At 49.1% G+C, this 15,211-nt stretch overlaps 1 protein-coding gene across 2 annotated transcripts in view; it reads left to right on the top strand.

Annotated features, from left to right (window-relative positions):
* Positions 1 to 15,211, top strand: part of CSMD1 (CUB and Sushi multiple domains 1) — a 5,442,057-nt gene that overhangs the window by 5,338,018 nt on the left and 88,828 nt on the right. For both annotated transcript variants that reach the window (XM_069606098.1, XM_069606099.1), the window contains exons 64-65: positions 13,766 to 13,945; positions 15,165 to 15,209. In XM_069606098.1, the coding sequence (XP_069462199.1) occupies positions 13,766 to 13,945; positions 15,165 to 15,209 (225 nt within the window). The remainder of the gene's footprint in view (positions 1 to 13,765; positions 13,946 to 15,164; positions 15,210 to 15,211) is intronic.

The following is a 15,211-nucleotide window of genomic DNA, read 5'->3' as shown; positions in this document are numbered from 1 at the left end:
CCATAAGGGCCACAAAAAGAAAAACAAGGGTAAGACACAAGAGAACTCACAGGGTAGTGGAGGTCAGCCTCCGAAACAGAACTCTGGTTACAATAAGCCTCCCTACGTAAACAGACCCACTGGGGCTTGTTTTTCTTGTGGAGCAACTGACCACGTGAAGGGGGATCCCCGTTGTAAGGTTAGACCTTTGGGGGTCCACTCCGCTAATCTGGCCTTCTCCTCCTACGAGGAAGAAGAGATTACAGGAGCATCCTTCTCCTCAGACTCATTTCCCAGCGGGATAGAGGCTGAGGTAGTTTTAGTGTCCCTGGGTTCCTGGGAGCCTAAAGTCGCAGAGGCTTATGCTAGGATTCCGGATAATACCAAGCACTACTTTAAAGACAGTGTGCTGATCAATGGAGTGGATACTCCAGCTCTTAGGGATAGTGGGTGCAGTCGCACTGTAGTGGATTCTACCTTGGTAGACTCAGAGGAAGTTGCCAGAGCTACTCTGATGCCCACTAAGTTGGCTGACGGCCCCCTCCGTATGTTTCCAGTAATACCTGTAAATCTTACTTTAAATGGTACAGCAGTCAGGATTCCAGTGAGCATTCAGAGAAACGTCCCGGGAAAGGTCTTGTTAGGTAATGATCTCAGAGCTTTAGGGCTCGTAGGAGACACTGCCGAAAGACCCTACACACGGTCTCACGCACGGGCAGCATTGGCCAAGCCCAATACGCCGCCCCAGCCGAAGGGGAAACCCAAGGCGAAAGGAGTCTACAAGTCAAAACGAGGGAAAGAGAATATTCCCCCGAGCTCGCCTACCACTGCGGTGGAGGAAGTTGGTCAATCGCCCGGGCCTGACGAGGAGGTGGCGATGCCTGAAGTATTCGACCCCAACGATCATCCTGAACTAAAAGACTTGTTAGTTGAAGGAGGTCCTGATAGGGACGAATTCAGTAAAGGCCAACGTGAGTGCCCATCTCTGGAAGGCCTAAGGAGACAGGCCTGCTCCCAGCTTGAGGGTGAACCTCCTGGGAAGCATAGGATTTATTGGGAAGGTGGACTCCTGTATAGTGAGCCCACAGAGTCTACAGAAGGAGACCATAGGAGGTTGGTGGTTCCCCTTGCTGTTAGGCCCTTCCTCCTGCAGTTGGCGCATGACGTTCCCCTTGCTGGTCACCTTGGTATGAAGAGGACCAAGCAAAGGTTATCCATGCACTTCTACTGGCCCAAGATGGGGGTGCAAGTAGAAAGTCACTGCAGGAGTTGTGCCTCCTGCCAGTTGTCTGGTAAGGTTGGCGCGACAATCCAAGCTCCGTTGGTACCGCTCCCAGTTGTGGGGGTACCATTTGAAAGGGTAGGGATCGACATCGTTGGTCCCCTTGACCCGCAAACATCCTCGGGCAATAGGTTTATCCTGGTGCTGGTCGACCATGCAACCAGGTATCCTGAGGCCATCCCATTGAAAACTGTAACTGCCAAGTCAGTTGCAAAAGCTTTACTCGCCATATTTACTAGGGTTGGCTTCCCTAAAGAAGTTGTGTCAGATCGTGGCAGCAACTTTATGTCGAAGTATATGCAGGCTATGTGGAAAGAATGTGGGGTCACCTACAAGTTCTCTTCTGCATACCACCCCCAGACCAATGGTCTGGTGGAACGTTTCAACAGAATGTTAAAGAGCATGATTGGGGCTCTGGAGGAGCCTCAGAGAAGAAAATGGGATCTTCTGTTACCATGCTTACTGTTTGCCTACCAAGAGGTACCACAGGAGGGTGTTGGCTTCAGCCCCTTCGAACTTCTGTTCGGTCATCCCGTACGGGGACCCTTAGTCATCGTCAAAGAGGGATGGGAGATGCCCACTCCCCCTGTTACTACCAACGTAGTTGATTATGTGCTAGGGCTCAGAAAACGGATGGTACTTCTGATGGGCTTGGCTAGTGATAAATTGAAGGCAGGGCAAGCGCTGGTGAAACATTGGTACGACCAGAAAGCCTCCCTCATCAACTTTACACCTGGTCAGCAAGTCCTGATCATGAATCCCATAAGGCCTCGAGCTTTACAGGACAAATGGTCAGGCCCTTACACAGTGGTGGAGCCCCTGGGTGAGGTTAACTATTTAGTGGACCTTCGAAGGCCTGGACAGGCTCCAAAAGTGTTTCACGTGAATAGGCTGAAGGCTTTCGTCCCAAGAGTCGAAATCGCAGCACTGCTACTGGCTTCAGATGTTGAGGAAGAGGAGTCTGAACCTCTCCCCGACCTGTTCCAAAGCGGTCCTTCAGATAGCTCCTTTGAGGGTGTCCGAGTGGCCCCTCACCTGACTTCTGATCAGCAGGCTGAGGTGAAAAGTTTGCTTAGGCAGTTTTCCCCCCTGTTTTCACAGTCGCCTGGTTTGACACCTTGGTGCAAACATAACATTGACACAGGAGACAGTGTACCTACCAAAAGTAGGGGATACAGGATGTCAGACAAAGTACGGTCTTATATTAAGACCGAGGTCAACAAGATGTTAGATCTTGGGGTGATTGAACCCTCTAGTAGTCCTTGGTCCAGCCCAGTGGTGTTGGTCCCAAAAGCAGGCACTTCTGAATTGAGGTTCTGCGTGGATTACAGGGCTCTGAATGCTGTCACCAAGACAGATGCACACCCCTTGCCTCGAACAGATGAGCTGGTGGATACTTTGGGTGCCTCCAAGTACCTCAGCACGTTTGACCTTACTGCTGGCTATTGGCAAATAGCTTTAGCAGAACATGCCAAGGAGAAGACAGCATTTTCTACTCCAGACGGCCTTTACCAATTCCGGGTAATGCCGTTCGGGTTGAAGAATGCACCTGCCACTTTCCAGAGGCTTGTGAATCATGTGTTGAATGGGTTGGACGAATTCTGTCTTGCATATCTGGACGATATAGCAGTTTTCAGTGCCACCTGGGAAGACCATGTGAAACACCTCGAGATTGTGCTCCAGGGTCTTCAGAAAGCCCACTTGACCATAAAGGCTAGTAAATGCCAGATTGGACAAGGCTCAGTGGTTTACCTTGGACATGAAGTAGGTGGAGGGAGGATACAGCCTCTACCCAGTAAAGTACAAGCAGTACAAGACTGGCCTACCCCCACTACGCAAACCCAAGTGAGAGCCTTCTTAGGACTCACGGGGTATTACCGCAATTTTGTTGCAGACTATGGCACCATAGCTGCTCCTCTGACTGCCCTCACAACTCCGAAGAAACCCAAGAAGGTAACTTGGACCGACGAGTGTGAGAAGGCCTTCAATGGCTTAAAAGACTCCTTGTGCCAGGCCCCTGTCCTTAGGGCCCCGGATTATCAAAGACCTTTTATCGTGCAGACGGACGCCTCTGACACTGGGATAGGAGCTGTACTATCACAAGTAGATGAGAAGGGTAAGGAACACCCTATCGGTTTTATTAGTCGCCAGTTTAAGGACAGAGAGCTCAGATGGTCCACGGTAGAGAAAGAATGTTTCTCTGTTGTGTGGGCCCTAAGGAAGCTGAGGCCCTACCTCTATGGGACCCACTTCACTGTGCAGACTGACCATAAGCCGTTAAAGTGGCTAATGAACATGAAGGGGGAGAATCCAAAGTTGCTTAGGTGGTCCATAAGTCTACAAGGCTTCGACTTCACTATTGAGCATAGGCCAGGTGTCCAACATAGCAATGCTGATGGGTTGTCCAGAATGTTTAACCGACCTGAACAAGAGACTCATCCAGGGGTGGACTAGTTCCCCCTGTCCATAGTCTGGGAGGGGCGAGTGTTAGGAAAGATTTCCTAATTGTAGGTAATTTTCCTTCCATGTGGCAACCCCTAAACTTTTTGCTGTTGTTTTTCACCTTGTTCTTGACTTTGCCAGAGAAGTGCTGCACTCCTCTGGGCTTTCGCTCCTTTTCTTACGGGGAAACTGACATGCCCTTAAGACAGTCAGTACCGGGGAACGCTGTTTCCCGTAGTTTCTTTTATCATGTTGCGGCTTTAGTGCAACATGACACAAGAGGGCACTGTAAGCTAAGTTACAGCTCTCTTGGGTCTCTAGCCTTCTACAGGCCCTAGATACTCTTTTAGGATGGTATTTGATCGGTGCAAGTCATTCAGGGACTGGAATGGTGGCAGCGATCGTTTTGTTTATTTTGAGCTCCTTTTGGCGTTCTGAGCACGTTTTTCGCACTGAACCCAAAATGGTGGCCTGGCTCCCAAAATGGCCAGACCACGAGGCTCCTTTGTCCTGTCCACTGACCGTCTTGCTCCCTTCACCTTCCCCAGGTCGAGCGACCCGGGGCCTTCCTTATTTGGGCATGTACTTTCCCGCGAAACGTGGCTGCTTTCGCGGGCTTCTACATGTCGTTTGTGTGCCTCCAGGGTGTGGGCTGGGATGTCTGGTCCCAATACACATCCTGGGTGCCAGAGAGTCTAGGGTGGTGTGAATGCCTGGGACCACCATGGTCCGTGATTGGTCCACGTATGGTATGTGTGTTGATGAGCGGATCTCCCATTGGCTCCCCTCCGTTTTGGCGCGAAGGGAACCGTGGATAAGAGGGGGCTGGAAACACCACTACCATGTCGATCTCCTGAGTTCTCACGAACGAAGGAATACAGGAGCCAAGTATCCTGCAACCAAGAGGCTGGACCGAGGAATCGCTGGTGACCCGCTGAAGGAATCCTCCTTTGCACTGCTGTCGTCCTGTGAAACCCTTTCCTCCTTTGATCGGACCAGAAGGCCTGTACTGGTGCTTCGACCTTTGGAATAGCAGGAACAGCTATTCCCGGCGACTTCATCATCTCCTGCCAAGTAAGCCTTCGGAAGCGTCTCTGGGCCATCCAGTTGACTGACCAGCTTACAAGGGAGTCCTGCTCTGTAACCGCCGCCAGGTTGTGTTGTATTTCGAGTCCTTGTCACTCTCCCACGCTTCGTACACTTGGCGTTCCCAAGTCTGAAGGGAGGAGTGTACATTTGGCTCAGATACACACGGCCGCTCCGTTGTCCTGCTGCGGCAACAAACTGTGCTGGTTTCGTCGATTGGGACGTCTTTTTGCTCTACACGACTACGAGGCGTTCCCTGCTCTTCTGAACCTGCCAGCTGCTGAAACTAACGTGGAGAAGCCGGGGTCTGCTTGCTTCGGGGACCGGTGAGTAGTTTAGCTAGGATCTGGTCGCCCTCCTGCAGTATCCCATTGCTTTTCCCTGCTGTGTAAAAACAGCACCCTTTTGGCCGTACTCGCGCTCTGCTTCTGCCCGCTGTGGAGGCTGCGCTTGAGTTGCGGAACCTGTTCTCCTTCTGCTGTGCCCTAACCCGAACTGCCTGACTTCCTCCGAAGAGCTTCTCCTTTTGCCCGTTGGCACCGGTGTGGCAGGTACTTTGAGCACAAGGCTCCACTCTTCGCAGGGCTCGGACTTCCATCTAGTTAGGTGCCTCTGAAGGCGAACTGAGTCTAAAGCATTGTATCGCACTGCCTGTTTTCCTTCCCTTGCAGGTGGACTACACATTTCGTGCCTCTAATGCTTGAGACTGTCGTATTTGTATATATATTGTGTTGATATGGTATGTGTTGGTTTAGTATTGTGATATTGTGATTTTCTCGCTACGGTCATTGTTTTAAAGGCCTTAAAATAAATGTGTATCTATTTTTGATATAACAACTGTTTGGAGTAGTTTGTAAGCACTCTTGCTTTGTGTGCTCATTGCGGGCTTTCAGTCACCCTCACCCCTCTTGAGACCTAGTCTTGACCGCCGCGATCGCTACCTTGATTGGTCTGGCTTGTCCAGAGGTTACCCTGTTCCAAGTAATTAGGTTGGCCTTCTGAACTTCTGCGCCACCAGGACAGAGTTCAGAAATCCGTCTTAACAAATTGGTGTACAGCGGTGGGATACGACTGAAGGTATCCAGTGTTGCGCTCGAACTAAGGCATTTCAGGTTATTCCAACCAGTACACGTAGTGAATTGTTGTAGTATAACTTTAAAAAGGCCATAGTCCTATCAAACAGTATGGAAACAAATACCTTCTTAACTTTAAATGCTTCCAAATCAGAAACATTGAAGAAGATGTGTGCGGAGAGAGGTGTTTCCTCTCAAGGCACTAAATTGGAAATGATCCAAAGAATCGTGGCGTGGCAAGAAGCGCAGCTTGACGCTATAACTTCTGAGGACAGTGCAGAAGGTGGTGGGGCTGCTCTCACTGGTAGAACCGACGGTTCTGCCGCTGCACTGATCCATCGCGACCACGAGGACAGGGAGGACGAGATGTCTAATGTTTCCTCTGCCAGTGCTGATGGGGAGGCTATGCTTGAATTCAAGAAGCAAGAGCTGGGGTTTAGGCAGCAGGAGCTTGAATTCAGCATAGCCAAACTAAAAATCGAACAGGCAGAAAAACAGAAAGACAGGGATCACCAGTTGGAACTGGCCAAGCTTCAGGTTGCAAATGGGTCCAAGGGTCCTGGACATGGGTCTGGGGCCTCCTCTCATCCACGGTTTCCGAAAGATCTGCTCAGTGTGTATGAAGAAAGGAATGACATTATGGACTGGCTGAATGCGTTTGAGTATGCATGCGAGGTTCAAGAAGTTGACAATGCTGATAGGATTGCGTGGTTGCTCAGTAGACTGCCCCATTCTGGCTGTAGTGCCATTATGGAAATGTCGAAGGCTGAGCGAGCTGACTTCGCCATGTTAAAGCAAACTCTCATTTTAAAGTTTGGGAAGACTCCGGCCCAATATTTAAAGCGTTTTCGAGAGTATAAGAAAAAGGAAGGTGGTACTTGGGTATCTTATGTCGCTGAATCCTTGAAAAACTTAACTGGCTGGGTCGAAGGTTATAAGGTTTCTACCTTCGAAGGCATGATAAATCTTGTCATGCTGGAACACATTTTTGCTTCTTCTTCCCCGGAGCTTAAGCAGCATTTGGCCGATTCGAAGGAGATAGATCCTAAGAAGCTGGTCATTGCAGCAGACTTATGGGTGTCACATCGAGTGTCCCATAAGGACAAAACTCATCCTGGTAAGCAGGAGGAAGGGAAAAAGTCCAAAGATATGGAGGGTGGGGAATCTGCTAAATCTTCTTCCCATAAGGGCCACAAAAAGAAAAACAAGGGTAAGACACAAGAGAACTCACAGGGTAGTGGAGGTCAGCCTCCGAAACAGAACTCTGGTTACAATAAGCCTCCCTACGTAAACAGACCCACTGGGGCTTGTTTTTCCTGTGGAGCAACTGACCACGTGAAGGGGGATCCCCGTTGTAAGGTTAGACCTTTGGGGGTCCACTCCGCTAATCTGGCCTTCTCCTCCTACGAGGAAGAAGAGATTACAGGAGCATCCTTCTCCTCAGACTCATTTCCCAGCGGGATAGAGGCTGAGGTAGTTTTAGTGTCCCTGGGTTCCTGGGAGCCTAAAGTCGCAGAGGCTTATGCTAGGATTCCGGATAATACCAAGCACTACTTTAAAGACAGTGTGCTGATCAATGGAGTGGATACTCCAGCTCTTAGGGATAGTGGGTGCAGTCGCACTGTAGTGGATTCTACCTTGGTAGACTCAGAGGAAGTTGCCAGAGCTACTCTGATGCCCACTAAGTTGGCTGACGGCCCCCTCCGTATGTTTCCAGTAATACCTGTAAATCTTACTTTAAATGGTACAGCAGTCAGGATTCCAGTGAGCATTCAGAGAAACGTCCCGGGAAAGGTCTTGTTAGGTAATGATCTCAGAGCTTTAGGGCTCGTAGGAGACACTGCCGAAAGACCCTACACACGGTCTCACGCACGGGCAGCATTGGCCAAGCCCAATACGCCGCCCCAGCCGAAGGGGAAACCCAAGGCGAAAGGAGTCTACAAGTCAAAACGAGGGAAAGAGAATATTCCCCCGAGCTCGCCTACCACTGCGGTGGAGGAAGTTGGTCAATCGCCCGGGCCTGACGAGGAGGTGGCGATGCCTGAAGTATTCGACCCCAACGATCATCCTGAACTAAAAGACTTGTTAGTTGAAGGAGGTCCTGATAGGGACGAATTCAGTAAAGGCCAACGTGAGTGCCCATCTCTGGAAGGCCTAAGGAGACAGGCCTGCTCCCATCTTGAGGGTGAACCTCCTGGGAAGCATAGGATTTATTGGGAAGGTGGACTCCTGTATAGTGAGCCCACAGAGTCTACAGAAGGAGACCATAGGAGGTTGGTGGTTCCCCTTGCTGTTAGGCCCTTCCTCCTGCAGTTGGCGCATGACGTTCCCCTTGCTGGTCACCTTGGTATGAAGAGGACCAAGCAAAGGTTATCCATGCACTTCTACTGGCCCAAGATGGGGGTGCAAGTAGAAAGTCACTGCAGGAGTTGTGCCTCCTGCCAGTTGTCTGGTAAGGTTGGCGCGACAATCCAAGCTCCGTTGGTACCGCTCCCAGTTGTGGGGGTACCATTTGAAAGGGTAGGGATCGACATCGTTGGTCCCCGTGACCCGCAAACATCCTCGGGCAATAGGTTTATCCTGGTGCTGGTCGACCATGCAACCAGGTATCCTGAGGCCATCCCATTGAAAACTGTAACTGCCAAGTCAGTTGCAAAAGCTTTACTCGCCATATTTACTAGGGTTGGCTTCCCTAAAGAAGTTGTGTCAGATCGTGGCAGCAACTTTATGTCGAAGTATATGCAGGCTATGTGGAAAGAATGTGGGGTCACCTACAAGTTCTCTTCTGCATACCACCCCCAGACCAATGGTCTGGTGGAACGTTTCAACAGAATGTTAAAGAGCATGATTGGGGCTCTGGAGGAGCCTCAGAGAAGAAAATGGGATCTTCTGTTACCATGCTTACTGTTTGCCTACCAAGAGGTACCACAGGAGGGTGTTGGCTTCAGCCCCTTCGAACTTCTGTTCGGTCATCCCGTACGGGGACCCTTAGTCATCGTCAAAGAGGGATGGGAGATGCCCACTCCCCCTGTTACTACCAACGTAGTTGATTATGTGCTAGGGCTCAGAAAACGGATGGTACTTCTGATGGGCTTGGCTAGTGATAAATTGAAGGCAGGGCAAGCGCTGGTGAAACATTGGTACGACCAGAAAGCCTCCCTCATCAACTTTACACCTGGTCAGCAAGTCCTGATCATGAATCCCATAAGGCCTCGAGCTTTACAGGACAAATGGTCAGGCCCTTACACAGTGGTGGAGCCCCTGGGTGAGGTTAACTATTTAGTGGACCTTCGAAGGCCTGGACAGGCTCCAAAAGTGTTTCACGTGAATAGGCTGAAGGCTTTCGTCCCAAGAGTCGAAATCGCAGCACTGCTACTGGCTTCAGATGTTGAGGAAGAGGAGTCTGAACCTCTCCCCGACCTGTTCCAAAGCGGTCCTTCAGATAGCTCCTTTGAGGGTGTCCGAGTGGCCCCTCACCTGACTTCAGATCAGCAGGCTGAGGTGAAAAGTTTGCTTAGGCAGTTTTCCCCCCTGTTTTCACAGTCGCCTGGTTTGACACCTTGGTGCAAACATAACATTGACACAGGAGACAGTGTACCTACCAAAAGTAGGGGATACAGGATGTCAGACAAAGTACGGTCTTATATTAAGACCGAGGTCAACAAGATGTTAGATCTTGGGGTGATTGAACCCTCTAGTAGTCCTTGGTCCAGCCCAGTGGTGTTGGTCCCAAAAGCAGGCACTTCTGAATTGAGGTTCTGCGTGGATTACAGGGCTCTGAATGCTGTCACCAAGACAGATGCACACCCCTTGCCTCGAACAGATGAGCTGGTGGATACTTTGGGTGCCTCCAAGTACCTTAGCACGTTTGACCTTACTGCTGGCTATTGGCAAATAGCTTTAGCAGAACATGCCAAGGAGAAGACAGCATTTTCTACTCCAGACGGCCTTTACCAATTCCGGGTAATGCCGTTCGGGTTGAAGAATGCACCTGCCACTTTCCAGAGGCTTGTGAATCATGTGTTGAATGGGTTGGACGAATTCTGTCTTGCATATCTGGACGATATAGCAGTTTTCAGTGCCACCTGGGAAGACCATGTGAAACACCTCGAGATTGTGCTCCAGGCTCTTCAGAAAGCCCACTTGACCATAAAGGCTAGTAAATGCCAGATTGGACAAGGCTCAGTGGTTTACCTTGGACATGAAGTAGGTGGAGGGAGGATACAGCCTCTACCCAGTAAAGTACAAGCAGTACAAGACTGGCCTACCCCCACTACGCAAACCCAAGTGAGAGCCTTCTTAGGACTCACGGGGTATTACCGCAATTTTGTGGCAGACTATGGCACCATAGCTGCTCCTCTGACTGCCCTCACAACTCCGAAGAAACCCAAGAAGGTAACTTGGACCGACGAGTGTGAGAAGGCCTTCAATGGCTTAAAAGACTCCTTGTGCCAGGCCCCTGTCCTTAGGGCCCCGGATTATCAAAGACCTTTTATCGTGCGGACGGACGCCTCTGACACTGGGATAGGAGCTGTACTATCACAAGTAGATGAGAAGGGTAAGGAACACCCTATCGGTTTTATTAGTCGCCAGTTTAAGGACAGAGAGCTCAGATGGTCCACGGTAGAGAAAGAATGTTTCTCTGTTGTGTGGGCCCTAAGGAAGCTGAGGCCCTACCTCTATGGGACCCACTTCACTGTGCAGACTGACCATAAGCCGTTAAAGTGGCTAATGAACATGAAGGGGGAGAATCCAAAGTTGCTTAGGTGGTCCATAAGTCTACAAGGCTTCGACTTCACTATTGAGCATAGGCCAGGTGTCCAACATAGCAATGCTGATGGGTTGTCCAGAATGTTTAACCGACCTGAACAAGAGACTCATCCAGGGGTGGACTAGTTCCCCCTGTCCATAGTCTGGGAGGGGCGAGTGTTAGGAAAGATTTCCTAATTGTAGGTAATTTTCCTTCCATGTGGCAACCCCTAAACTTTTTGCTGTTGTTTTTCACCTTGTTCTTGACTTTGCCAGAGAAGTGCTGCACTCCTCTGGGCTTTCGCTCCTTTTCTTACGGGGAAACTGACATGCCCTTAAGACAGTCAGTACCGGGGAACGCTGTTTCCCGTAGTTTCTTTTATCATGTTGCGGCTTTAGTGCAACATGACACAAGAGGGCACTGTAAGCTAAGTTACAGCTCTCTTGGGTCTCTAGCCTTCTACAGGCCCTAGATACTCTTTTAGGATGGTATTTGATCGGTGCAAGTCATTCAGGGACTGGAATGGTGGCAGCGATCGTTTTGTTTATTTTGAGCTCCTTTTGGCGTTCTGAGCACGTTTTTCGCACTGAACCCAAAATGGTGGCCTGGCTCCCAAAATGGCCAGACCACGAGGCTCCTTTGTCCTGTCCACTGACCGTCTTGCTCCCTTCACCTTCCCCAGGTCGAGCGACCCGGGGCCTTCCTTATTTGGGCATGTACTTTCCCGCGAAACGTGGTTGCTTTCGCGGGCTTCTACATGTCGTTTGTGTGCCTCCAGGGTGTGGGCTGGGATGTCTGGTCCCAATACACATCCTGGGTGCCAGAGAGTCTAGGGTGGTGTGAATGCCTGGGACCACCGTGGTCCGTGATTGCTCCACGTATGGTATGTGTGTTGATGAGCGGATCTCCCATTGGCTCCCCTCCGTTTTGGCGCGAAGGGAACCGTGGATAAGAGGGGGCTGGAAACACCACTACCATGTCGATCTCCTGAGTTCTCACGAACGAAGGAATACAGGAGCCAAGTATCCTGCAACCAAGAGGCTGGACCGAGGAATCGCTGGTGACCCGCTGAAGGAATCCTCCTTTGCACTGCTGTCGTCCTGTGAAACCCGTTCCTCCTTTGATCGGACCAGAAGGCCTGTACTGGTGCTTCGACCTTTGGAATAGCAGGAACAGCTATTCCCGGCGACTTCATCATCTCCTGCCAAGTAAGCCTTCGGAAGCGTCTCTGGGCCATCCAGTTGACTGACCAGCTTACAAGGGAGTCCTGCTCTGTAACCGCCGCCAGGTTGTGTTGTATTTCGAGTCCTTGTCACTCTCCCACGCTTCGTACACTTGGCGTTCACAAGTCTGAAGGGAGGAGTGTACATTTGGCTCAGATACACACGGCCGCTCCGTTGTCCTGCTGCGGCAACAAACTGTGCTGGTTTCGTCGATTGGGACGTCTTTTTGCTCTACACGACTACGAGGCGTTCCCTGCTCTTCTGAACCTGCCAGCTGCTGAAACTAACGTGGAGAAGCCGGGGTCTGCTTGCTTCGGGGACCGGTGAGTAGTTTAGCTAGGATCTGGTCGCCCTCCTGCAGTATCCCATTGCTTTTCCCTGCTGTGTAAAAACAGCACCCTTTTGGCCGTACTCGCGCTCTGCTTCTGCCCGCTGTGGAGGCTGCGCTTGAGTTGCGGAACCTGTTCTCCTTCTGCTGTGCACTAACCCGAACTGCCTGACTTCCTCCGAAGAGCTTCTCCTTTTGCCCGTTGGCACCGGCGTGGCAGGTACTTTGAGCACAAGGCTCCACTCTTCGCAGGGCTCGGACTTCCATCTAGTTAGGTGCCTCTGAAGGCGAACTGAGTCTAAAGCATTGTATCGCACTGCCTGTTTTCCTTCCCTTGCAGGTGGACTACACATTTCGTGCCTCTAATGCTTGAGACTGTCGTATTTGTATATATATTGTGTTGATATGGTATGTGTTGGTTTAGTATTGTGATATTGTGATTTTCTCGCTACGGTCATTGTTTTAAAGGCCTTAAAATAAATGTGTATCTATTTTTGATATAACAACTGTTTGGAGTAGTTTGTAAGCGCTCTTGCTTTGTGTGCTCATTGCGGGCTTTCAGTCACCCTCACCCCTCTTGAGACCTAGTCTTGACCGCCGCGATCGCTACCTTGATTGGTCTGGCTTGTCCAGAGGTTACCCTGTTCCAAGTAATTAGGATGGCCTTCTGAACTTCTGCGCCACCAGGACAGAGTTCAGAAATCCGTCTTAACAGCCCCTTAGCTATTCTCCCGAGATTAAAGATATTGAATAATGTGTCTTAAGTGTTGATGTAAGTGGGGGGGGTAGCGTTCTAGTTGTTTTTCAGATGGTCTGTCCTGTTTATCTGGCGTGTAAAGAGTGGAAACACAAGACTAGGGGTGCGAGGGACAGAATCATGTAGAAGTTGAAATAAAAAGACGTGTGCATTGCACCTCCTGCAAGTGTGGCCTCTGCTTCATTTACGAGCCCCTCTTGGCACGGCGAGGTTCGCCCAGTGCCAAACATAACACAGGTGAGATTTAGGGCCCGATTCATGGAATATTTGCCCAGTTCAAATTGAATTTGCACTGCCAAAAAGTGACTTTGCACTGCCAGCACAAACCCTGATTCATGGAACCGTGCGCAAAGTGTATTTTTGCTGTGCAAAGTCTGGACAAAGTCATTTTGTACAGCAAAAATGACTATGCGCTGACTTTGCCCGGACTTTGCACAGCAAAAATCACTTTGCGCGGTTCCATGAACAAGGGGGTTGTGTCAGCAGTGCAAAGTCACTTTTCAGCAGAGCAAATTCACTTTGAACCGGGCAAATATTCCATGAATCGGACCCTTAAAGTCCACAGGCTGTATCTTGGTGGACAGAAACCACAATGTAATGAATTCCTGTGAGATCTATCACAGTGCAAGCCGTTTAACAATGGAAGGTTGACATTTTTGACATGACAACAATAAGCTCATGCTCAATACAGTATTGTTTCCTCTTTCATGTCTTGGGAAATGTTTACCTATTTCATCCAATCTACTATTTCGACAATAAAGTAAAGGTTTTGACAATCCATTGGGGCATCATCTTTGAACAGTTTGAATAAGATTGTTGCTGTATTTCTCTAAACACCCCTACAGCTCATGCCTGCAGGCAGCCGGACACGCCAAGCCATGCGGATGTGAGATCGATAGATCTGCCCACCCTAGGATACACACTCATGTATGCCTGCCAACCGGGATACTTCCTCGCCGGAGGCTCAGAGCATCGGACTTGCAAGGCTGACATGAAATGGACCGGAAAGCCACCAGTCTGCAAGAGTAAGTTCTGCAAATGTACACATACCATATAGTAATGTTGGGTGTATGCTGACTAATTATGTCTGAAAATCACATTCAATATGGCTGTGCACTCGGGCCTAATTCAGAGAGCGTTTTCCAATGGGGTTTTGCCATTATAAAAAAAAAAGCTTCTGGGAATTAGGCTAAATGTGAGGTTGAACTGCCTACACTTGATCCGTTTTTTTGTAGTGCCATGTAACGATTCTGAGAACATTATTGTTCGCTGTATTCATAATATAACCATTATTGCTTTCTCTGAATCAATATGTAAATAACAGTACACATTCCTTATTCTTTGTAATGTTGTAGAAATACAAATTATGCAGCAGGCAATGTGGTTCAGCAGGACAAAGATTAACTAACCTCTGAGTGTTAATCTGCTGAGACAATATACATAACATGTTCAAGAATGCTCTTTAATGGAACAATTATCACATTAAAACAGTAACACTTTTAAAAGCCTGCTTTGCTGCTAACAAGACACTTGTTGGTGTTAATTTTAATTAACCCCCCGAAACAGTACGTCATCACCAATACATGGATTGCACGCTTTTTTGTCTAGTAAAATGTGGACTTGTCATGAGAGGCTTAAATAAGAGTTTTAGTAGTAGATATAAGAGTGGTGTATGTTCTTTCACAAAAGTGCCATGCTTGTATGTTATGTTATATGGCATTTGTATAGCGCATACTGCCATTGGCATGGCCTTCGAGCTCTATGGGGAGGAACGCTCTTTGGAAGACCATGGTCAGATGTTTTAAAATTGATGAAAGGAGTTTTAAATGCATCTGTGCATGTGTATGTGTGTGATTAACATCATAGTGTTGCGTTTGCAAAACTATAGCCGGCATTTTTCAATACATGTCTTCTTAAACAAACGAAGCATCACGTATAGCCCTATAACTCATAAAGCATTTCTGCTAACGTTCAGTGAAATGTGCAATGCAAACTAGGCGTATTAAATCTAAAAAAGTAAATATGCCGCAATTAAGGGGACCTGCATCCTAGTGCCTTAGCAGGAGTATAAAAAGCACCCAGGAGCTATATAGCCTGCTTGTCCAGATGGGTTGTAGCAACACTAATGTGCCTGATAGGAAATATTGCGAAATAAATTGCTACCATTAGCCGAACATTTAAGTGTTTTTGGACAGTTAAGTCCTTCTATATTAACAGTGTTATTGGTGTTGATCTTACTTATAGGTAAAGGAGTCCGAGAAATTAATGTGACGGTGCCCAAGACCCCAGGT

Source organism: Ambystoma mexicanum, chromosome 4p (genome assembly GCF_040938575.1).
Source record: "Ambystoma mexicanum isolate Mex_15411 chromosome 4p, UKY_AmexF1_1, whole genome shotgun sequence".
NCBI classification, from domain to species: Eukaryota; Metazoa; Chordata; class Amphibia; order Caudata; family Ambystomatidae; genus Ambystoma; species Ambystoma mexicanum.
This window is presented reverse-complemented; position numbering and strand designations above follow the sequence as displayed.